Source organism: Monodelphis domestica, chromosome 1 (assembly GCF_027887165.1).
Source record: "Monodelphis domestica isolate mMonDom1 chromosome 1, mMonDom1.pri, whole genome shotgun sequence".
NCBI classification, from domain to species: Eukaryota; Metazoa; Chordata; class Mammalia; order Didelphimorphia; family Didelphidae; genus Monodelphis; species Monodelphis domestica.
The window spans coordinates 119,255,814-119,281,462 of record NC_077227.1 but is presented as its reverse complement, the minus strand read 5'-3'; the positions used below and the strand labels follow the sequence as shown (position 1 = coordinate 119,281,462).

Here is a 25,649-nt window from a genome sequence, read left to right as displayed (position 1 = left end):
TCTAGAATGTAATTAGCCAGAGGAAGAAGATGGTTCACCCAACTGGAGGTAAAGGTGTCCTAAGCCTTACATATACACATAAATATATAATTATAAAAATGTATATATATACATATATGAAATCCATTCATTAGCTTTTCTCATCTTCCACCTCACCAGGGCCCTCCTTCCTTCCATATGTCCCACCCCCAACACAGGTTGTATACTTTCTATGATGTTTTTCTACTTCCCAATTGCCCTGGATATTCATTTTAATACCATTTTACTTAAGATGGTTTGAGTGAATGGAGGAGGTGAAGAGTTAGAGGCACACAATATGATTTTTTCTAAGATTAGGCCCCTCCCTAGATATTCCCATATGGAAAGGCCATAAGAAAAGCCACGAAAAGAAACAATTTCCATAAATGATGGTGCAGCTGAATAACCAAAGTCAATTTTATTTCTGAATTGCTGAAGCGGTTTTCATGACGGATATATGGTGAACATTTCTTGTTATGGTAACAAATGGTAGCAAATACACTACAGAGGCATGTCTTTCTGATGGTAATAAACACAGCTTCCTTATTGTGAGAATATACTCAACCCAACCCAGAGGATATAATAGAAAACAAGAAATGCTTAATGTTAACTCTTGAAGTTTAAATACAAATACAAAGTAATTTAATATGAATTTTTGATAATAAGAAAAATATATGTTCCATAATCTTTATTACACACTGTACAAAACAAAATATTGCACTTTAAGAATCATACAATAAATATATACAAAAGTTATCTTACAAATGTTCTTTGTCTTTTTAATTTAAAAAACCTGTTTCAATAGTCAAGACCCATTACTGATTTAAAAAAAAAAAGCTTGTCATCTGGAGTGTTGTCCCTCACAGCCACCAAATGTGGTGCCTTCTAAGCCCTTGGGATACAGTAGTGCTCATCTCTGTTTCAGTGATGCTAAAAATGATGGCTTAGGAGACCTGTGGCTTTCCTAATTATAATGTGCCAACTATGGACCACTTCTGTCCTCCAAGAAATCAAAAGCCAAAATGCATGTTCCCTGTTGGCAAGGAGGCCATAAATGGTGAGATGTGCTTCCCCTTCAGGTTTCATTATTTCTACAACATGGGTAAAATGTTGCACGTGAACAGAGCAGCTGTGGCACCTTACTCAAACTGCTGGGACATCTGAACGTTGAATTCTCTTTCTTCGCTTCCCTCAAGCCCTCGTCTCTCTCTCTCTCTTTTTTTTTTGGTCAACCAGGCTTAGAATTGGTGATATATATAGGAAGTCTCTTTCAATGTTAGGTTTAGAATTTATAATGTGTAAGCAGAAGTTCTTTTTTGAGTGATAGAAGTTCAAAACGTATGAAAATGATCAATGGCTTCACTATTAATTAAGCTTCCTATTTAGAACACCACTTCCTTATTGATTTGTTTCAAGCTCGAAAAAACATAAAAGACTGAGGAATGATATCTGATACACAGACTGGGCCAGATAAGACTTAGATTTCCTATTTGGTCATGTGCAAGAGAATAGTGCTTACCAAAGTGTCATTCACAGCTCTTCTAAGGGAAACATCGCATCTAATTCAGTCAGTAGAAAAGGACTAAGCAGAGCTTCCCTCTGATCATATTTTAATCTGAGTGGAAGAGGATAGGAACAAAGCCAAGCAGCGCCTCCTTTGATTAAAAAAAAATACAGATTTTTGCAGTGGAAAATGGCAAGACTGTCAAGAATGCTCTTTCCCATTTGGTGTATAAACACTGGTTAGGCATGGGAGGTGCCTTTTCACATTGTGTGTCCAGTCACCAGCCAATCTTGAGAAAACTTGTCCTGAGAGTTTGCCCCTTTTTCATAGTCCAATCTTAAAGTCAGCTATGCAAAGTATAATCAATGACACAAATACCACCTTAACAGCTACTGGCCAGAGCATCTGAAATTTCAGTACCTTGTAAATTCCAAGAAACACTAAAAATACGAAGCTGAGAAATAGTCATCAGTTGCTGCACTTCCCAAGTCTTCAGGATGCATTAAACTACTATGATTTCCTACAAATCACAGGAAGTAAGCAGTATTTGATGCACTGGTGATAAGTGTTTTCCCAATTATAATTGTGCGACAAGGGCCTATTCAGTTCAGTGGATTATGTGCTATGGTATCTTAAATTCTGGAACAATAAAAAATGTTAAATGTTAAAAAGTTCACCATGGAAATGTTGATCAAGGGGAAACAAACCCCAAAATTATGGGAAAAAAATTCCACTCTATAAAATTCTGTGGTGTTTCTGTATCAACATCCATTTTGCTTTTCAGCCTGGAGTCCTACATTGAATACATACTTTGGAACCAGCTACATGCAAAGAACTTCTTCCTCTTCATAGCAGCACCATGAACTCTGTACAGAGTTATGCTTCTTGACAAGACTGGCAACACCTTTGTTTGTAGAGGTCTATTGAACACAAGTTTAGATTCTTTACAAATGTACAGTAGTGAGTTGTGTCCTTGCATTCTCCTGAAAAAATAATAATTGATTCATTAATTGGATTTATTAACTCTTTTATTTTATTTTAAGCCCTGACCCATGTTTTCATCAGCATCAGGAATTATCAATGTTGAAACTCTCTTTAAGGATGAAGATGGGCAACAACTAATTTAAGTATTAATTGTCTGGGAAATATAGAGGCTGAATGACCTACTTAGGGTCATTATAGCTAGTAGGTGTCAGAGAAAAACTTAAATATAGGTCTTCTACTCTACCACATTGTCTCTTTCATGAGTATTGTTTTATATTTTTTGTGAATTTCTATTTTCATAAACAATATTTTAATTGTAATTTAATTTAATTAATAAAATTTTATTAAACAAATTCATTTTAAAACCAATAAATTTAAATAATATTATTATATATAAATATATAATTAAATACATTTCATTAAATAAATTTAACTAAAATGATATTTAATAGGCAGTACAATGGATAGCTGGAGTTAACTTCTTTCTTTCTTTCTTTCTTTTTTTTAAACCCTTACCTTCTGTCTTGGAGTCAATACTGTGTATTGGCTCCAAGGCAGAAGAGTGGTAAGGACTAGGCAATGGGGGTCCAGTGACTTGCCCAGGGACACAAACCTAGGAAGTGTCTGAGGCCAGATTTGAACCTAGGACCTCCCGTCTCTAGGCCTAACACTCAATCCACTGAGCTACCCAGCTGCCCCCTGAAGTTAATTTCTAAGAGATCTGCCTTCAAGATATGCCTCTGACACATTCTGATTGTGACCCTGGGTAAATCACAATCTCTCAGTGCTCTAGGCAAATCTCTATCCATTTCAGAGAAGGTGTGGCAGTTTCCTAACATGAGAATTCCTTATGTCAATGAAATCACAAGTCTTGTCCATATTCCTATCCATATCTATGTATGCATTAAGTAACATAATTTATTATTAAATAATAAATGCACAATTGATGAATTAACCAGACATTTAACACTCTAATTCTAAAAGTTTGTATTTCTAAGAGAAGGCTTAACTAGCCATAGAATAAACATAATTAAAGTCTCCAGTCCATGTCGACATGGTGATCATTGGTAAAAACTTTGTCACTACTTCGTCTTTTCAGGGATCTGAATTCCAGACTCATTTGGGTAAAAAAAAGATTATTACTTCCTTGGTTGCTGCACAGAAAATTATTTATGCTGGCACTTGCAGCAGTCTCTTTAAAAGCTGAAGCACCTTCCTGGAAAGGTTGGAAAAGATGGTTTTCAGAAAGTCTTGCCATTGTTGACAGTAATACCAAATACCATAGTTGTGCTAGCAAAACAGACATGCCTTGGGGGATTTTTTTTTTTTGAGAATTTTTTCCTCCAAAGACTTTGAAGTCTGGCCTGTAGTCAAAATAGTCCTCTTCTTATATTTTATGGAGGGAAAACAAATCAATAGGTGGATAAAAGATACAAAGTGGATGGAAGATAACCTCAGAGGAGAAGGCTCAAGTAGTTTTAAGATGAATTATACATTATCTTTGGTATACCTGATAAGAGAGAGAAAGCAGTACCTTCTATCAAGTCACTCAAATCACCTTTAATCCAAAAAGCCAACTAGCATAATAACCATAAAGTAGCAATAAGACTCAAATGCAGGGTGACTTAACAAGTCCAGTGTTCTTCACACTCACTACAGCTTGCTTTGAAGCTCCCCAAATGAGGATTGTACTTATAATGGGTACATACTACCACAGGAAGTGACATTGCAGTGCTTCCAGCTCACTGGTCTTTGTCTAGAACCACAGTGGTGAACTGCCACCGGTCGGCTACTCTTTCGGTGCACACATTCCACTTTCCGGGATTGAAATCCATTGCCACAGGCTGCTGTGCAGGGTCTCCAAGGGCCAGTGCGCCAATACACATCGCATGGCTCAGAGGAGCAGTTTCTTCTCATGTTGGATCTAGAGGGAAAAAAGTAGGAGAATTAGGAAAGTTTGGTGGAGGAGGAAGAGTGAGTACTTTCTGCAATAATGTTTTACTTTCAAACTACTCAGTAATCCAGACATTTACCTACCCCCACCAATATTTTTAAAGTAGTAATAATAGGACAAGAATTCAACAAATTTGTTTTGGTGCTGCCTATGAAAGTAAGGGTTCAATAAAGAAATGAAATGTTCAGGGGAGTGTTCACCCTACTCAAGGAAACAAAACTTTGTTTTCAAATACCTTGCACTTATCAAATTTGACACAATTCACCTCCAGTTTCCTCAGATAAATCAAGGACTTGGTGTAGTTAATCAAAGGGATAAGAAGTCTAAAATAGCAAAAAATATTGAGGATTGCAAGGAGGAAAAGACAGAAAGAGGCAAGGAGGGCAAAACAAAGTAGGCTTAATGAACTTATTGGAAATGGAACCTCAACTGCATCCATCATAAGATAGAGATTAGAGATGGGGAGCAAGCATCCTCTGTCCAATGAGGTACAGATGTCAGAATGAGGCAGGGAACCTCTGTTTGTGAGGAAAAAGGAATGGCAAGGGATCTGGGGAAGTCATATCAGGGTCCCAGAGAGAAGAAATGAAGAAGGGGGTTGAGGGCTTGCTTTAAAGGGGAAAATATAATGTCTACTGCCTTCTCCACTGGTTTCCATGAGACTACACCATCCTCTTTCTCTTTTTAGCATTCAGTTGTCCTGTTTTTACCACTAGGTCTTTTTCTCTTCTCATTCTTTCTCTATCGGATTTCCCCAAGGTCCTGTATTTAGTGTTCGTTTTTCCTTCCTAAGCAATCTAGTTTGGCAATCCCATTCATTCCCTCAGTTTCATCCATTATTCTTTTATATGGATAGTATATGGATCTCTCTCTTCAGTCCCAATGTTTCTTGTCTCCCATCTTGTCCTGTCTCCTATTTCCAACTTTAGTTGAGAATAAAGTCTTAAACTAGGGTTTTATTTGCCTCAGATCAACTTCTATCTTTGTGCCCTCAATGATACCAATTACAATCAGTTAATATATAGTCATCAACTTCTTATTATATGTGAAGCTCTGGGCTGGGTTAATTGGTGAGAATACCAAAAAAAAAAAAAAAAGATTGCTTCTAAGGAGCTTACAATCTAAAAGAGGAGGCAACATGTAAAGAAATAGAAGGTATATATAAACGAATGAAGTAAATCAGTGATTTTAAACTCAAATAGGAATGAATCTTTTGGGGCTCCATTTATAAAAAAAATTTTTATTTTTTTCTGGGTTATACATGTATTATGACACAAATATATTTCTATATTATTCATTTTTGTAAGAGAATAATCTTATAAGACCAAAACATATACCCAAATAAACAAGTGATAATAGATATGTTTTTACCTGCATTCCTATTGCAATAGTTCTTTCTCTGGAGTTGGATAGCATTCTTTGTCTTAAGTCCCTCAGAATTGTCCTGAATCAATGTATTGCTATTAGTAGCAAAGTCTATCACATTTGATCATCGTGTGGGCACCATTTTAACTGAGAAATCCACAATATAACTGTCTAGGTGGTGTAGTATTTTTATTTATTTGCTAAACATTTCCCAATTATATTTTAATCTCGTTTGGGCTCTATTCAAGAATTTTGTGGGTGGCTTGGCCTTGAGTTAATTTCCTTTTGTTAGATGGAGGTAGCCTTAGAGGCTTTACCAGCTTTAATGCTTACTATAAGTCATCATGTGGATGACTTACAAATAGAAAAGAAATTCTTTATCTATTTGTTCTCAAGTGAAAAACAGAATGACCTTCTAAGTGTTATAGTCAACATCACATTTCCATTACTTTTTCTTTTCTTTTTTTTTTATTTTACTTTCCATCTTAGAATCAATAGTTAAGTATTGGTTACAAGGCAGAAGAGTGATAAAGGATAGGCAGTTTGGGTTAAGTGACTTGCCCATGATCACATAGCTAGGAAGTATCTGAGGTCAAATTTGAACCCAGGACCTCTTGTCTCTTTTTCTTTTATTAGAATTATTTTTTTAGGATTAGAATTAAAATTATTTGAATATTTTAATATTCTACCTTTTCTTTTAACAATACATGATAGTGTGCCGGGGAAAGGGAAAGAATACTAGACCTGGAGAGGGAGAGAGAGAGAGAGAAAGAGAGAGAGAGAGAGAGAGAGAGCGAGCGTGAGAATCTAAAACCAGTGATTTGACTTCCTTGATGGATTATCCAGGGCAAATTGTCTCCCTTCCATCTCTGAATTTATAATGCTGCAAACAAAAACTTATTAGAGGAATAAAGTGATCAGAAAAATGTTACTTAATATGTCTTTTTTGGTAAGTTGAACTACTTTTAAATACAAGCATGCATGTTCACATGTCCACACATACTCAAACATGTTTCTCCCTGAACAGGTGAGTGATTAATTTCTGAGTGGTGATAATTATGCATTCATAAAAATAGCCGATGTTTATTTATATTTGTTGTTGAGTTGTTTCAACTGTGTCTAACTCTTTGTGACCCTATTTGAGGTTTTCTTGGCAAGACACTGGACTGGTTTTGCCATTTCCTTTTATAGCATTTTACAGATGAAGAACCAAGGCGAAAAGGATGAAGCAACATGACCAGGGTCACATAGCTGCCAAGTGTCTCAGGCCAGATTTGAACACTGGAAGATGAGTCTCCCTAACTTTAAGCTCTGCACTCTATCCATTGGGTGGTCCAGTTGCTTAGCAACTTCACTTACAGCCTAGTCAAAATTAATACCTGTAATTGGATGATATCTATTTCAATCATGATAGTGAAAGGCCTTGAGATCATGCCATACGAAGATGAATAGAAGGGATTGAGCATGGCTGGCTTGGTGGGGACAGGAGGGACCATGGAAATTGCCTTTTAACCGCTGAAGAACTGTCATGTGGAAGAAGGATTAGACATTCTCTGCTTGGCCATAAAGAGCAGATTCAAGAACAGTGGTAAAGACGAAATATATGTATGAGGTAGGGAAAACTTCCTAGTAATTAGAGCTATCCCCAAATGAAATGGCATGCATTGAGAGGTAGTAGACTGCCCCTCATAAGCAGAAGTTGGAGGGCCACTTGTCAGAGATGTCCTGGAAAAGGAGATGGAGACACTAAAATGCGAAGTGACTTGCCCAGAGCCACCCTCAGCCTCAGCATCTTTGATGAGATCTGAACTCTATGTTCCTACCTTCAGGTTTAGTGCCTTATCCGCTCTACTGAGCTGAGTCTATTGTGTTGTTTGAATTTGATGGCCAGAGTTCTTTTCCAACTGGAAGATTCTATGATTCAAAATCTTCTCTATAAATGATGTCAATTATTTGTGTGTAGTTTTGCTATGAAGAGAAAAACTGAAATAACAATACTTTACTTTGAAAACACTATTTTCAAGAAGAACTATTTTCTGTTTCTTTATCTTCCAAATGGAAAGTTACCTCTTTCTGATTCAAAAAAGAAATCTTGGTATTTTGCACCAGAGGGTACAGGTCCCCTAGAGCGCTGTACTTTTTCTCTCTCTGCTTCAGCTTTGTAATGAGAGAGGATGTGACAGAGTCAGAGGGACCCCCTACATCAGGAGGGCATACTTCAGCTCTCTTTAGATGCTAGAAAGTACACTAAGGTCACCTTGCTGATATCCAAAGGTCAAAGAAATACAAACCCTGGAAGTAAGGTGAAATTCTGGGAATAAAGGGGGGAAATGTGCTTCTTTGAGACTTCAGCTGTAAACTTTTCATTAAGTTATTAAGGATGGAAATGCAAAAGTAACTCTATAGCAAGACCTACTATTTTTACTGATAGGTACTTGGCTTGTAATTCCAATAGATCCCACAAGGTGGTGCCTAGAATCTAATTTTACATGCTCGGGGATCACTGGTGAGAGTAATAATTTGGTGTACTTCGATACATGTTGGGTTTGTTTTTTTTTAATTTGAATTGCATCCTCTGGTCCAATATCAAAGGAGCACCCTAAGAAGGAGATGGGTATTGCACCTTTTTCATTTTCATAGAGAACTCCCAGGTAAGAAAGTTCTCCCAATTAATGTCAGTATCTAGATGTCCGTAAAGCTTCTAGAACTGCTTAGAGTCATAGGAGATGATTTGCCCAGTCACACAGCCAGTTTATTTCAAAGGAGGTCCTTAAATCCTGATATTCTAGATGTCAAGAACAGCTTTCTAACCACGATACCACACCTCCTCTCTGGATAACTTAAAGAAAAAAAGAAATTAAAGAAACATTCTGGGTTTTTCCTTAAGCATTTTCTTTATTTAAAAAAATGAACAAATGCTAATTATTTCAATTTTTTTTACTCTTAAAGATCACAGATTAAAGAAAAGCAATACTTATATGCACATTTCATCCCTTTACTTGCTGAAATAAATTTTGATTGAATTACTGCTTTAGTTTAATGGCTTCTTTCTATTCCGAAACAACCTTTTAACTGATTTTTCTGGATGTTGCTTAATTAACATTTCTAGGTGGCTTGTGAACTCTGCATTCCCCATTCTTGCTTTGCCTACTTTGAAGCTTTGAACAATTGTGACTTGACCTCAAAGCTTTCCACTTTTTGAGTCATTTCAACTATGAAAAGCTTTTAATCATCTTGTGCTTTCTAATCACTATAGTCAAGATCCTCTTCATTTGAGTTTTGCTAGTTGGAGAATTAGAACATTTGGAAGATGAAAGAGGCTCTTGAGGTCATCTAGCTCCACTTCCCAACCAGATGTAAGAATCCTTCCGAGAAAATCTCTCACAGATGCTTCTCCATCCATCTCCACTCACAAAGTAACACATTTGACGAGTGAGACAGCTTTCTATAGGGCTCTTCAATCCACTGGAGTGTTACAAAATTGCTTTTTTCCTTCGTCTGATGACAGCTCTTGTAATATTTAAAGACCGTTATCATATATCTAGCTTTATCTTATCTAAGTGAAATATTGCATGGATGTTATATCTATAATCCACATCATGTAGTTTCCAAATCCCTCTGCATTCTGGTCACCCTCTTCTGGATGACTTTCTATTTATTTATTCCTGTTCTCGTAACTGATGGCACAATGGATAGCATTGTGCCTGGAGTCAGGAAGACCAGGATTCAAATATGGCTTCAGACATTTACTAGCATTGTGACCCTGGGTAAGCCCCTTAACCTCTTCCTGCCTCAGTTTCCTCAACTCTAAAATGGGATAATAACAGCACCCATTTATCAGGATTGTACTGAGGACCAAATGATAAAATATATGTAAAAATGCTTAGGACAGTGTCTAACACATAATAGTCTCTTTATAAAGGCTAATTTCCTCCTTCTCTCCCTCCCTTCTTGGAATTTTATGTCCAAACACTGAACCTAATATTTCAGAGGTGACTAGACTAGGAATCATTCCCAAGATCTGGATGCTATTATTAATATAGTCTGAGACAATATTAGCACTTTTAAAAAAGGAGCTACGTTCACGTTGAACTTGTCATTTAAACTTCTCAGGATCTTTTCATGTGAACTACTCCCAAGTGAGGTCTCTTCCCATCTCACACTTGGGCCATACATATGTACATACATTTATATAGTAGAAATTATGAGCCACGAGAACCTGTAACAGAGTAGGTCCAGCAAAAGAGCAAGGGGATAACTTGTTTTTTTGGATGGAGATGGGATCTTTGTGGGACTGTGTAAGACGGGTAACATTTTATCACTACTTTTCTTACTGTGCTACTTCATTAATTTTTTAAATTTGAATTGCCTCTTTTGTTCCAGTAATAAAGGCAAACACATTAGTGGGGACTCACGAACTATGGGTTTGAGTGGATGGGAACTCATAAAGTATGTTGAATTTAGGGACCTAGTTGTGAGTTGAGGGAAGCCCCCAGCTGCTATACTAATAAGTTTCTTCTTGTTGGCATTTAATCATAATAGGTACTTAATAAATGCTTGCTCATTGTTTGACTTTTGGCTTCATCAAATGTTGTTAGCTATTGAGAAAACTGAGAACATTCTGATCCTTGACTCTGTCATCAATCCCATTAGCATCTGAGTCAGTGTCTATGACACAATGCTACAAATGTCTATTCCAGTTGTCACCAATCCTTTAATTGGCACTCTTCAGATAAATGCACAATTATACTATCATCCAGCACATACTGCTCCAGCTCATCTGTTTGAGGGCAGTGGATCATATGGATCAACTAACTAGGGAAGATAATAAAAAGGGTTAACATTTCTGTATTACTTTCAGGTTTGGAAAGTCTTTTATATGTTTATTTCATTTTAATTTTACAAAAACTCTCAGAGGTTGGTACTATTGTCATCCCCATTTTATAGATGATAGGACGTTCTCAATAGGCTGAATGACTTGCTTAGGGTCATGCAGCTAGTGAATATTTGAGGTAAGAGTCAAACTCGATTCTCCAAGTCTAATGCTCTATCCATTGTACTACCTAGTTGCTCCAGCCCTAGCTGAGTCATTGGACTTGGATTTGGAGCCTTCCTCATCTCAGAACTTACTTCCTTGTATGGAGACGATCTCTATTCTGACTGGAGCCAATCACCATTTAGGAAATGCCTGTATATGCAAGATACTGAGCTGGGGGCTGGGGACACAAGACAAAAATGAAAGAGTTTCTATTCTCATAGAGCTTACATTTATTTACACAAACTTATGAAAAAAAAAAAACAACCAAACCCAACAACAAAAGATGGCTTAGCCTTCTGTTATCAGCTCTCTAACTTTGACACCAAAAATCCTGCTCAAGAAACAGGGGCACGTTCCTAGCCCCAGTCCCTTTCAGATAACAAATATGGAACTCTCTATGTCTCAGGACTTCATGGAAAGGCAATGTAAAGTATAATGCCTATTCTTTCCCCAATCCAAGAAGCCCATGAATAAGTTTAGCTGACTACAAACAATATTAAGACAAAGGAATGAGGGATTTGAAGATAGAATAGAATTTAAAAAAAGAATTCAAAATACAAAAAATAAACCCAGGCTCAAAGTTGGTTTAAAATACTTATTAATAAAGCTATTTTCTGTTTTTTTTGTTTGTTTTTCACAGAGGCTGATAATCTAGGACTTACATGTGAACAATTTTATATAAATACTTTTTTGGACTCAGTTCACTTGGGTTGGATTGGAACTTTGTATTTAAGTTCCTCAAACATGGTGGATCCCCTGATGTGTACAAATGGCGTATATTTTGTAAACTGAGAGATGTTTGTGTGAATAAAGCTATTTTATGGGGTCAAAAAAGCACTTGAGGGGCAGGACTGTAATTTTTTTTTCTTTGTCTCTGCAGTGCTTGGCACAGTGTCTGGAATATATTAGGTGCTTAATAAATGCTTGATAATTAGATAAACATAGTATGCAAGTATGTATGGTCAAATTTAAGGTCAAGATTGGGTTGGGAAGAAGGGTGATGGTCTGAGAAAAGTGAAGGTCCCTCTGAGAAAAACACTTTAGCCTTTTCTACCTTCAGGAGTCCAGACACCAGGGTTCTCTATGCTTGATCACTGCCATGCCTGATTTTGGATTCAGAGTATTTAGCTTTTAGTTCTAATTAAGAACAAGCACATGCTCAATGTACAAGGTATCTCCTATGCATCATTCCTTGCTTGAGATATAAAAAATGGCATTGAGTATATAGTATTACCAATCCAAATACTCGATTCAACCATTCCACTGAGCCAACTACAATGATGTGCTGGTAAATATAACAACAGGCTCTCCAAAAAGAAGGATAAACTTGTTAAGTTTAAATCTGCATTATTAACATTTTCTCGATCACTTTCATAAATCTAGAAATCAACAAGACAAAAAAATCAATCCCTGATTTGTAGCATTTGAAGATTTCTGAGTTGTATATGCTCCCACAGAAATTTAATAATTCGCTCTCAGGAGCCAGTTTGGTCTGGTTCCATCACATCAACCCACTACTTTCTTGGAGAATGGGGTGAGATGAGAAGCCTGATATTGCCTACCCCTATCAAAAGATAAAAAAATAGGCATCCCAGCCAACTAGTGCTTCCTTCATCTCCTCCCACCCTCTTCTCTATTATTCAGCTATTGCCTGTTGAGGCTAAAAACAAACCAACAAAATCCTTTCTCTGCTACTCTTCCACTCTTTCATCCCTATTTATCTTAATCTTTACCTTCCCCATCCCAGTCCCTATCTATCTCTGCCTTCCTTTTTCTTACATTGTGCCTCCTGGAGAAGACTCATTCCAGCATTTAGTTAACAAACTTTCCTTCATCTTCTACGTCTTCCTTTCATACTACTTTATGGAAACTTGGTTTCCTCCAAAAGACAAGACATTCTTGGCTTCCCTCAGTATTTCTGGCTCCTCTCATTCTTCCAAAACCTCTGAGCAAGGAAGAGAAGGAAGCCTACTCTTTCCTTCTCATGAGAACTTGGAGAACCATTCTCTGGCATTATCTCTCAGCAGCTTCTTCTTTGTGGTATGGGACATTTGTCTAAATCATTCTTATTGCAGTCACAGACTGGCCTCTAGTTCATTCTCTAACGTTTCCAAGAAGTTTAGTATAGTAGGACTTCATTTTGCACAACTAATACATTCCAAGACCCTTTGGGTAAGTTGAAAATGGGACATAAGAGTGAATGCCATTATTTTATAAGTATTTCTTGTATGACACACCTAGGCATTTTATGGCTTTTTTAGATTTATCAGGCATCACTACTCTTGTACTTTGGGGCCATTATTAATAACTAAATAGTGTTAATGAAACAAAGAGAAGCACCGCTTTGACACAGACATGGCTTTTCATAGGCAATGTGGGAGCTAATGTTTGGTGCAAAACAATAATTATTACAAACCATCTATTCTTAAGTTCTCTAATGCCAACCTTCCACCACTCCCTCTCAGCAGAACTCTAGACCCTATTTTACTGAGATAAATCCATCTGCTGTAAGGACATGGCAGCTTTTGATATTATCGGATATCTTTTCCCTCATTGATACTCTCCTTTGGATTATAGTGGCATAACTTACTCCTTGTTCTCCTACCTGACTAACCATTACTTCTCAGTTTTCTATGGTTATTTTTAAAATTATCACATATATATATAACATAATAGCTAAATAACAATAATGCAATATATATTATTTGTTAGAACTATGTAAAATTATAATTAATATGTTTATCCAAGAGAAACAAATTCTCACATTAGCCACATCCAAAAATCTGCTTCATTATTTTCTCTCCCTTTCTCCACATCTTTTTCCTTCCCTCTCACCTCTTTCCCCTCCCTGAGAAGGCAGACAATATGATACAGGCCATTCTTCTTAAAGATGGTTATTCTCTAAGACTGTTTTAGGACTACCCTTCTTTCTCTAACTCTCGGTAATCTTTGCTGCTTCCATGACTATCATCTCTACATAGACGCCTTTCAAATCTGTATATATAACTTTAATGTCTCTCCTTAGCTTCAGTTCCCACCTCACTTTGACTAGTCTGTTGAAATTCTCTACCTGAATGTCCCATCAGTATCTCAAATTCAACATACTAGAAACAGAATTCATTGTTGCTCTCTTATTCCATCCCTCCTTCAAAATTTCTGTTTCTATTGCAGGCACATCAGCTCCTTTCTAGACACCTAGATACCAAATCTTGGAGTCATTTTGGACTATTTTTTCTCCTTTAAATTCCATATCTATTGAAATGTCAATTATCTCTTTAAAGATATCTCCAAAGTATCTCTCACATCCATCTTCTCTCTAGTCACACATGGACACCACCCTAGTTTTGGTCCTCATCATCTCTTGCCTGAACTTTTACCAAACAAATTTTTTTCATACCAAATACTCATATGCTGGGGCTTTAAAACATGCTTTGCTTTTTTAGTTTGCTCTTTCTAGTCTGGATGTCTTTCTTCTTATCTTCCCTTAGTAGAAGAAAAAGAAGACAAGTATTTTTACCTTCTCCTTGTCATGTGAAGCCATGGCACCTGCCTTCTGAGAGAGAAATGATTCAAGGCACCTAGGTTCTCTATCTCAATGCATGGATCTCATCCACACTATGATTATGGAATGAGTTGTGAATTAGGTTCTATTTCCCCATGATGTCTTTGTTCTAATTTTCATCATATCTTGACCAGGATAAATTCATAGTCAAGAAACTCTGGATTGTGAAGATGGCTTCAGTTTTGTTATTCACATCTCATTAATACCCTCAGTTGCTTCTGCCTCTTTGATTAGAACAAAAAAAAACCCTTTCTCCCACAGCTTTTCTTTATAGTGGTTCAAAATTTTATATACTTCTTCATCTGTCACAAGTTGCTCTTCGTGCTTTCTACTCCACCATCATCTTCATCATGCCCCTACTTGGGACCCTCTGGCACTCTGAGTCCCTTTCAGCTTCCCTCAGGGATATTTTGATTTGAATTTCTTAACATTAATGATTTGTAGCATTCTTTCACATGGTTGTTAATTGCAATTCTTCATTTCAGAATGCTTTACCAATATCCTTTGATCATTTCTCTATTGAGAACAAAATGATCTGTATAAATTGCATTGAAATTATTGTATTGTATTGTATATATTTTGTATATAATATTGTATATAATTTGCATTATATATAAATGCATAATAAATTGAATTGTGCAAACATTGTTTATAAGAGAATATTTCCAGTAGATTATTCCTATATGAATCAATAAAATAGTAACCTGGATCTGAAAAACTGAGAATAAGATCTCTAACCATGGTTATCTCATCACAACTCTGTAGTTTTGTTGGATCCACTGGATTTATCTTAATTTACTTCATCTCTGGTTAGCTTAAACAGTTTAACCAAGTTATAAGTTGTACCACCAGGGCTATGAAAAATGCAGGTTTGATCTTCTGGGAAGAATTCTTCATCTTCTAGCTAACACTTACGTGTTTATAATGTTTGCCACACTGCTAAATACTTGTGCTCATCTGCTTTAATAAAAAATTATATATTTTTGTAAAAACAAAAAAGAACAATGAGTGATATTTTATATTGATATCATTTACATCCTGGACTAGTTCAGAAGTCAACTGCAGTAATTATCCTGCTTTGCCACTGGATGGCGACCTCGTATTGAGTCTGCTTTATGTAGACATCCCTTTTAAAAGCTATCCAGAGTCACATTCTCATTAAGAACAACTCTGAATCAGCAAAGCATGAAATGCTGCAAATAGCTCTTAATATATATAATTACATTCTAGGAATCTAAGGGCCATTGGGTTCCTCTCTGTCCTCTTATTTCTATTCCTTTGGTTTACAATCTACTAGCAAACAATTAAACTTTAAAACTCCTTGATTTGAAAATGTATTGCCCAAAGCCCTGATTTTCTTGCCTTTTGAGATAAAAACTTCACAACTGTTTCTCAGTAAAAGCCAAGTCCCTACCTATTCATGCTAACTAATGAATATAATCATAAATTTAGAGCTAGAAAACACCTTAAAAGCAGAGGCGATGGCTTTCTGGTTCTTATCCGTACACTGATATCGTTTATTAAATGCCACTATTTGCTTTGAGGATGCATCTACGACATTTTATTGCTTTTAGGTAAATGGATGATAATGAAGAGATCATGAGACGCGTACGTTTTCAGCCCTAAGTGACCATTATCGTTAATGTTTTTGACTCCATTCCTCCCAAGGATTCCCTGCACGTCTGATAGTCTGTGCCTTTCTAGTGTCATCCTCTCGGTAAGAGGTGAGCAATGTGATCCTTAAAAACAGCTGCTCAGACACCTGGGGGCTGCTGAATACACTGCTACGTCCAATGGGAAGAGTCTAAGGAGCCTGGGAGCTCAGGCGGTTGGCAAGGGTGGCCTCAGTGGAATTTAGGATTTGACTCTCCCACATAGCGGGGAAAAGCCATTTATAGTGTCTTTGAGTTTATGAGTGTAAAACCTGCAACTGTCTTTTTTGTGCATGTTGCATCAGCAGGGACTGTTTTTCTGTTTTCTTAATCTGAGCATTTTAAAGTAAAGTGTATTATTTAGAATTAGAGATGTAATACTTAGTATTACGTGCAAATTGCAAATTGCATAAAACTGCTTCTCTTGGTGCTTAGAGTAATGCACATCTGGGGCACCCCGCAATGATGGCCAGGCAGAGTATTCACATGGCAAGGTTTAAAAAACTCATATTTAAGCAAAATACAACTGAGGCCCTTAATAGATGCTTGTTGGATTGAATCACATTCATTTTGAAGTGGGCCCATTGAAGTGTACGGTATTCACCCAGAGAGCTATCAGTACACTTCTTTAATGCCCGAAGAAACTGATGTTGAAAGAATGCAGAACAGCATTCTAAAAATGACTGTTTAGTATGAACTTTGTTTCATAAAAGAATAAAGAAACGTTAAATCACTTAAATTTGAGTGCGCGTCTTAGGGACAGACTACAGCCATAGGACATGGGTTTGATTCTCATTTGTACCATTTTCTCTCGACACAGAGACTACATATATACGTCTATGCATGTGTGTATTTGTAGTGTGTTGGGGTGTGTAAATAATTTGTATTATATATGTATAATTTTTACAATATATATTTGTAGTGTGTTGGTATATGTATATAGTTGTTGATCCTGTAAGAATGTGAAACTGGATAATATATGAAATTCAAGATAAAATATCATCCAAGGAAAAAATATATGTATGTACATATTATATACATACATAGACTATACATACACATGAATGTCTATATTTATACTGTATACACACACATATATATATGTGTATATTTTACATATATGTGTGTGTATACATTAGCCCTGGAAGACTCCAAGTCTGTCACTTTATTCACTTTTCACCTCGTCAAACTGATTTCTAAAAATCAATTTAGACGTTAAAACTGAGAAGATATTGACTAACATATCCAATTCGATACCTGTGTGACCTTGGATAAGTCACCTCTCTGAACCAATGCTGCTATGATTAACTCCATTAGGGAGGAGAGATTTGACCATCTTGACCCAGGGCTCACACTTCTTTCATCACAGTCCAGGTCAGATGTCCTTCCAGTTCTAAGCCAACGTTTCTACGGCAATGGCTGACTCCCCTTGGGAGGAGAGATCAGACCCATCTTGGCCCAGGCCTCGTACCTCTTTCTTTCAGCACAATCCAGGTCCAATACTGCTGAGCCATTGCGATGCTGACAGAGCTCTGGCAGACGCTGCATCTCCTGGGCACGGCCCGGACATTGTCCAGCGCACTGAAATGGAAGAATAAACAATGTCCTAAAAAGGTAAAAGCAGGGTTCACTTTCCATTCGCTGTTTGTGCTGGGTTTAGATGCACAAGACAGGATTCAAATTATACAAGGTTCACTGGGTTTTCTATGAGATCAGCAGTGTCAACACATTATAGTTATCCCAATTTCCCCTTCTGTGTGGAGAAAAGTAATTGGCCACAAATATCCAATGTACAAATGTATAAATGTGCAGGGCGTGCTCTTAATTGTGCAGCTTTGAATTGGTGGGGAAAGAGAAAGACTGGATGAAAATTCTCCCATACAAAAGTACTGTGGCATCCCCTTAGAGGGGTGGATATAAACGACCAAAAAAATAAAAAAATATATTTATGTATATGTGTGGTGTGGATCTATGTATGCACTTATGTTCCAGGACTTGTATGCACCTGCATATATACAATAAACACAGGTGCAAGTGTATTATGTGTCTTATAAGTATATACAGTAGGATCTTGTCTTATGCAAGCAGCATTGGAGAATTCAGGTATACACGTTGGCAATTCAAAATAAAAACAGAAAAAACCTGTAAAATGAAAATTTTTAATTTTGCTCTCTTTTCCCAAGTGGAATAAAGTCTTGCAGCTGTATGCCCAAACCTGCTCTCCTCACTCTGAGAAATCTTGGTGAGTCATGACATTGTTTTGCACCGAACATTAGTTCCCATATCAGTCTTTGGAGTTCTCACTTGTAACAAATCGTGTTCTTGTCAGAACAATGCTGCTCTTTGTTTTTGTTAACACTATTTAGTTATTAATATTGGCTCCAAACGTACAAGAGTAGCGATGCTTGTAGCTCTGATAAACCTAAGAGAAGTCACAAAGTGCCTAGATATGTCGGTATGAGAACATTTGATTAAATAATAGGGTTTGTTATTATGTGTGATTTTTAACTTATGCGAAAGGTCCTGGAACATATTAGTCTTGTAAAATGAGGTCTTACTGTATATTCCATAATAAAGAGATATTTATGTGACATACATGATTTATGTGCACATATTTATATATACCCCCCACACATATATTTATACCACTCACTCAAAGCACACATGTGTGGATGTGGATGTGTATTCCCATGCATATGTGTGTCTATGAGCCCTGGAAGACTCCACGTCCAACATTCTTTCATTTTTCATTTTGTCACATTGATTTCTAAAGATAAATTCAAACCTTAAAAATTCAACAGACGTTGATTAGACATTCATCTGTGCAGAACACAGGGCTAGCAATATGAATCTTCAGGTCAGAAAATTCAATTCGTTACACAAACTCGATTTTCTTCCAGTGTTCACCAGATGCAAAGTCATGAGAGAATGAATGCATTACCTGGCTCCCTAGCTGGACTGCCCATTCCCCACAAGCTTGACCCCAACAACGTTTTCTTCCCAAAGGTCGATCTTTATGGGCACAAGCATTTGGAGACATCGTCTGCACGATGCCGCTGGCTTTGACCCGTTCACAGGTTATCTGCCGATGGCGAAATCCATTACCACAAGACACAGAACATTCTGACCAGTTACTTGCCAGCCACCTAGGGGATATAGGATGAAACATGTTAGCATAGAGGCAAGGGATGTGCTAGGGACACAGAATGAAAGATTACTCTTTCAGAAGAAAAAAAAGGAGTCAAGAAATTAATTTCACTTCAAGACATGCTGAATGAACATTTAATGAATACATGGTATTGTGCTAGGGACTTAAGGAGATATAATGACAATTAAGGTACTGGTTCTCACCATCAAGGAATTTCTAATCTAGTAAGAGAGACAAAGTATGTACAAAAATAACCATGAAGCAAAATACTCAGGGATCCTGTACAAATGGGAACTGTGTCAATGGAGACTGCCAATAAATACATTAAGAACTTTAATGGATAAATTCTCTGGATGTGCCCAAGAAACAGGGAAATTAAGTGACGTGGTCACGCTGCTAATAAATGCAAATAAGTGACAAGGTTACATTGCTAATAAATGCCAGAAATGGGATTTGAGCTCAGGTCTTCCTGCCTACAAATAAGTCCAACACTCTATGGCTTTCTCTAGATTATTAAAAAATAGAATAGAATGGTACATTTTTAATAGAGAAAGTAAGATCACTCCAGATAAGAATTATAGAAGAGGTAACATTTAGAAAAACTAGTTCTTGAAAGACAGAAAGGATGTCAATTTTTTAGACAAAATGGGATAATAAATAATGTAAATAAAAATGTGAGTATGTTCAGGAAACTATAAAGAATTCTATTTGACTAGAAATAGAGATAGGTGTAAAGGGAAATTCAGTAGTAGGGAATAAAGCTGGTAAGGGAGGTAGATTGGGGCCAAAGAGTAGAGGGACTTGAGTGGCAAGGAAAGAGTATGGCCTTTAATCTAGTTGATAATGGGGAGCCATTAGAATTACAAGCAGTGTTCTGTGTAGATCTGAACAGAAAGAAGATTAATCTGGCAAGAGTGTACAACACTGGTTGGAGTACATATGGGAGGAAACAAAGCTAGGAAGATATTTAGCAACCTAGCACAGTAGTCTAGTTGAGAAACAAAGTCTTGAACTACAGTACTACCAATAGACATGGATGGATACAAAAGATTCAAAAAGACTATTGTCTATTGCTGGTTAGATTTGTGTGAAAAATCCTTCCAGCTGGGAAGGTCCTGACCAGCCTGGTCAGCTCTAACACACAAAGAGGAATTCCCCCAGGAAAGTCTAAATCAAATCATGTCAACTAGCATTTATTAAATGCCTCCTAAGATCCAGGTATTGTGTTAAGCCCTGGAAATTAAAAAAAAAATAAAAAGGGTTACAAGCAGTTCCTGCTTCTAAGAGACTTACAGTCTAATGGGTGAAACAACTTGTAAACAAATAGGCATAATAAAATACATACATATATGTATATTGGCAGTTGTCATGACTTTTGTCTTGCCACTGGTCTTGGATAACTCTGGAAGAGTGAGGCTGGCAACTTTTTGTAACTTCCATTTACATCTAATTTACATGTAAGTCAAGACATAATTCTCATGATCTCATTGGTCCTTGTTGAAAACATAGGACAAACAACAACACTACACACACACACACAGTATAAATTGGTGTTGGAAGGAACTAGAATTAAGAATTAGGAAAAGCTTCTTGTAGAAGGTAGGATTTTACCTGAGACTTGAAAGAAGGTAGAGAAGCCTAAAGGCAGAGATGAGGAGGAAAAGAATGCCAGGTTTGGGGGGGAAATGAGGGGAAATGCCTAATCAGGAGAGGGAGTGTCTTGTTCATGGAATGGCAAGGAGGATGGATCACAGAGTAGGTACCTGGGGAGGAAGAACAAGACTGGAAAGGTTGGAAAGAGCTTTAAGGATATTTAGGAGATGCCATTTTAATAGGTTACTGTATGGGTTACTGTATCATGTTTTAAATGCATCTTTTAGTAAAAGATGAGCATTAAGATATTTGATCTTTCTTAGTGAGGGGAATTTTCTACCAGCTTTATCTTAGAATATGGAAACTTGGGGGAATGGGTGGAAGTATGAGTGTTCATGAACTCAGAGTAAACAAAGATTGAAGAAGGAGGCACAGTATAGGGGAAAAAAGCAATGATGACTCAGAATTTGTGAATTAGAGCTGACTTTTCAATGATCTATTTGGTTTTAGGAAAGTAGCTTTACTTTTATAGATTTACTCTATTAAATTTTTTTTCTAACTGTAAAAAACACTAAACAAATGAATATTCTTATATGTGGAGTAGAATAGAAAAAAAGCATTATATATGAAACTGCAGATCTTTATGAGGTACAGACTTTCTTTTTAATTGTGTAATTCAATTTAATCTCTAGCTTTCAAAGTTGCACCACTTGTCTGTGATTCTTTCTAGCCTTCCTTGTGTCCTCTCTTGTATGTTTTTTAAAAGGCTTTTTAAAAACTTGTTTGTTACATTAAATTTCCCATGTATCTCTCCTTTAAAAATTTTTTTTGGAAGGGGGAGCTACTTCATCCATAGCCTCCATATCCTTTCCACCCCACTTCATTTGGGAATATATAAAAAAGAAGCCCTCGTAACAAAATAGCCTAGTCAAGCAAAACACATTCCTACATTAGTGGTGTCTGATAAGAGTTTATCAAGGTTTCAACAAAGCATTTGATGAAGTCTCTCATGTTAATCTTCTGGAAAAGACAGAGAGATATGAATTAGATGATAATACAATTGGGTAGATTCAAAACCACTTGAATTATGGACCCAAAGAGTAGCTATTAATGATTTCTTGTCACCTTTGATGAAAATCTCTAGAGGAGAGTTCCAGGGTTCTATATATGATCCCTGTTCAACATTTTTATCAGTGACCCAGATAAAGTCATAAATCACATGCTAAACATTTGACAATGAGACAATGAGAGTAAGGATAAATAAAAACAGTAGAACAAAATCAGGACCCCAACTTATTTTTCCAAGCTAGAATTTTGGGTCTTTTAAAAATAAGATAAAAATTTAAGGTATACTCCAAAAAAGTAAACTTCACAAATTCAAGATGAAGAAGTTGTGGACAATTGACAATTTTTCTGAAATTGATTAAGATGTTTTCTAATGATTAGGCTTAATGATTTTAAAAAGCTTGACCAGATGCTAATATGAATCAAGAACATGACAGGATAGCTCCCCAAAAAACCCCAAATGGAATATTAGGATGCAATGAGAGAGCCTATGGAAATTAGATAGAAGCTGTGCTCAGTGTCAAGAAGACACTTCTCTTTGAGTTTAAATCTATTCCTCAGACACTAGTTTTGTGATCGTGGGTAAGTTAGTTAATCCTATTTGTCTCAGTTTCTTCATTGTAAAATGAGCTGTAGAAGGAAACGGCAAATCACTTTGGTATCTTTGCCAAGAAAATTCCAAATGGGGTCACAAAGAGATGGCCATGATTGAAAAAAAAATGCTTATATAGTTAGACTTCACCTGAAGTACTGTGTCAGGGGGATCTGTGCATTACCTTTTATGGAGGAACTTGATGAGATGGACAGCTTCCAGGGAAGGTTGCTACGATGATGAGGAAGCTTGAGGCCACCCTATATAGGGAGCAGCTGAAGGAACTGGGGGTGGAGGGCTTAGTCTAGAGAAGAGAAGATCTAGGAGGTCATGATAATATCTGGAGGACAATAAATTGGGGGGAAAAGATTCCATGTGTTGGGGTTTGGGGTGTGTGTATGTGTGTGTGTGTGTGTGTGTGTGTGTGTGTGTGTGTGTGTGTGTGTGTGTGGTTCCAGGGACCAGAAGATGAAACGGGGAAAAGCTGAAAAAGAGGTAAATAATAGCTTGAATTAAGGAAATTTTTCCTTAAGTGGCAAGGGCTTCAGGAGGCAGTAGGTATCCCCTTAGTGGAAGCCACCAAGCAAAGGCTGAAGGGTGAGTTTTCAGGGATGCTATAGAAGGGATTCTGGTTCAGATATATTTTGGACTAGATTTCATCTATGGTCCTTCCCAACTCTGAGATGATCTGATCAGTAGAGTGGGAACAGCGAAGAGACAAAAGATCAGGAGACTCAAGGAGGGCAGATCAAGATTTGTTGAAATGGTTCACTCTAGGAACAAGATGGTTAATGGTGAGAAGTGAAGGCAGAAGTGTGTGTGTGGGGGGACTCAGTTCACTGAGAAATAAAAATGCTGAGATTTTCCTTTTCTATTTGAAAGTTCCTGAGCTGATGCCCACTTTAACATTCTAAAGTGTTCTGTCAGTGATCAAATTGCCTGCTAATTTCATACTTAAATTTAGTTTAGATTCATATTCTTTACATTGTGCTTTGGAGTTCACTGGTAAGTCAGGCTTCCTGAAGAGGCTTTTTAAAAGAAAGAGTGAAAGCTAGAGACTACCAAGACCACAAGAGTGAATGCACCTTGCAGGGCAGTCGCGCCTGTTGCAGGGCTGGACCAGATTCTGTGGCTTCTGGAGAGGATCACAAAAGGTCTCGCTGACTTTTTGTCTTTTTGTCGTCAGGCACTGGGGTCTCTGAACACGACTTCCCAGGTTGCCACAGGTAGCAGAGCAATGTGTCCATTCACCAGGCTCCCAATTATATTCTGTTGAAAGAAAAGAAAAAGAAACATTGCCACAGACTCAACTTAAAAACAGTGACTAGGGGCTCAATATGCTTTGGTTTACAGCCATTTGGGGGCCTGATTTTTTTTCCTATCAGTCTCCTTTATACAACAGGATCTTAAGGATATATAAAAGAAAGACATCTCCCCTACTGTTCCCCCTCAAAAATGCAATGGGCTATTTTAAATATTCTCCTTCCCCTGCTTTCATGTATCTAAAGAGTCAGGTGCAGAAGCCAAATGGGGCCCACTGGAAGACGTCCATGTTCTGTTACCACAGAATGGGAAAGAGGGACTGTGGTGAGCCAACCAGATGTCCCAGAAAAATCCCAGAAGGTGTAGCTATTAACCACTGGACCTCCTACTCAGATATCTTGTCAGAACACAGGAAGGGAGACAACCAGAGAGTTGAAACTTCTGTTAAAGCCACTGTCCTGGGAAGGGATTTGGAGGCAAATCCCATCTTCCTAGCCAGCAGCTCTCAGGATTTTAAGCATTGGACAACAAGACTCTGGGTTGGCTAAAACCCATTAAATCAACAGAGAGAATCTGGCTTGTGAGGGGGCAATAGATATTAATGAGGCCTCAAAAGCATACAGAATTTTGGGGAAACTTCTAGCTCTATACAAACATGCAGCATGAATCCATTAAAAATAACTTCTATAAATCAAGGATATAATTCTTAACAGTAATCCTAAAGACACAGGCATAAGCATTTCTACAAATAGGATGGAATGAGATCATCTCTTCTCAGGCCAGCTGGGCCTACCTTGCTTGACACAAGGCCACACAGGTTTCCCAGATCCAAACCAAACTCAGAAAGAGGGAAAGGACGAAAAAACAGGAGATGGAAGGAAAGGTTACTGCTTGGTCTTTATTCCAGAAAGGGGAGAAAGAGATATGGGAAGATGGAGGGACGTTGCTAGGGGCTCTTCTGCTTCTCAGAAGAGAGGTGGAGCAGCGTGCACAAGGAGGGGAGAGAATGCTGAAAGGACTGGTCTAAAGTCCTCTATCTACATCCTCAAATTCTTTCCACTCTTTCAGGACTAGCCAGGCCATGCTTAGTTACTTTTCTAGTAGATTACACCCTACTCCTCATCCTCTTGAGAATTAGAAACAAAATTATCCTTTGTGAATTGTTCTGTGATCTGAAGAATATTGGAGGGGTGGTGTACCTCAGAAGCAAAGGGATCCAACATGTCAATAATAGAAAATTTCTTCCTTAATATGGTCACATGAGTTACTGTTGTCACTCCATGCCTAATCCCATATCTCTTCCCAGGACTACCATTCTGGCCATAGCCAAGTGGGGTCAGTCAATGAGTGTGTCAATTATCCAGAATTTGTAAAGTTCTTTCTATGTGCCAACATGGCAGGCACTGTGCTAAACACTAGAGATACAAGAAAGGCAAAACTTGGTCCCTTTCCTCAAGGAACTCACTATTTAATGAGGCAGGCAACATGCAAATGACTATATATATATATATATATGTATATATATATATATTTGTGTGTGTGTGAGAATGAGGTAATTGAAGGGAATTGGAAGTGGTTAACTGGGAAATGAGTGAATCACACTGACTCTATCGTGTGTCTCAGTTCTATAGCTCACTCAATTCCCTTTCTATTCAGTTATGGGTCTAGTCCAAAATCTATCTTGTAAGAAAAACTTATTCAATTGTGTAATTTGGGAGGAAACCTTATTGATTATTTGAATATAACCCTGTGTGGCTGAGAAACTGACACCTCTACCTCCTGCTTAGAGACCCTCAGCTAAGGACCCAGGTTATGCTGATCAGAAACCCAGTCCGATCCAAAGATGGATGCAAGGAATTTTCTCACAACTGTACATCTTCAAGAAACCCTGTATCCTATCCATGGTCCCCT

General features: G+C 37.4%; 1 protein-coding gene across 2 annotated transcripts in view; it reads right to left on the bottom strand.

Annotated features, from left to right (window-relative positions):
- Nucleotides 1–405: 405 nt before the first annotated feature.
- Nucleotides 406–25,649, bottom strand: part of ADAMTSL3 (ADAMTS like 3) — a 628,767-nt gene continuing 603,523 nt past the window's right edge. For both annotated transcript variants that reach the window (XM_007479267.3, XM_056805881.1), the window contains exons 26-30: nucleotides 23,561–23,744; nucleotides 19,019–19,223; nucleotides 17,549–17,658; nucleotides 4,216–4,430; nucleotides 406–2,505 (exon numbers count right to left, since the gene is read on the bottom strand). In XM_007479267.3, coding sequence (XP_007479329.1) covers nucleotides 2,399–2,505; nucleotides 4,216–4,430; nucleotides 17,549–17,658; nucleotides 19,019–19,223; nucleotides 23,561–23,744 — 821 coding nt within the window. In that variant the 3' untranslated portion in view covers nucleotides 406–2,398. The remainder of the gene's footprint in view (nucleotides 2,506–4,215; nucleotides 4,431–17,548; nucleotides 17,659–19,018; nucleotides 19,224–23,560; nucleotides 23,745–25,649) is intronic.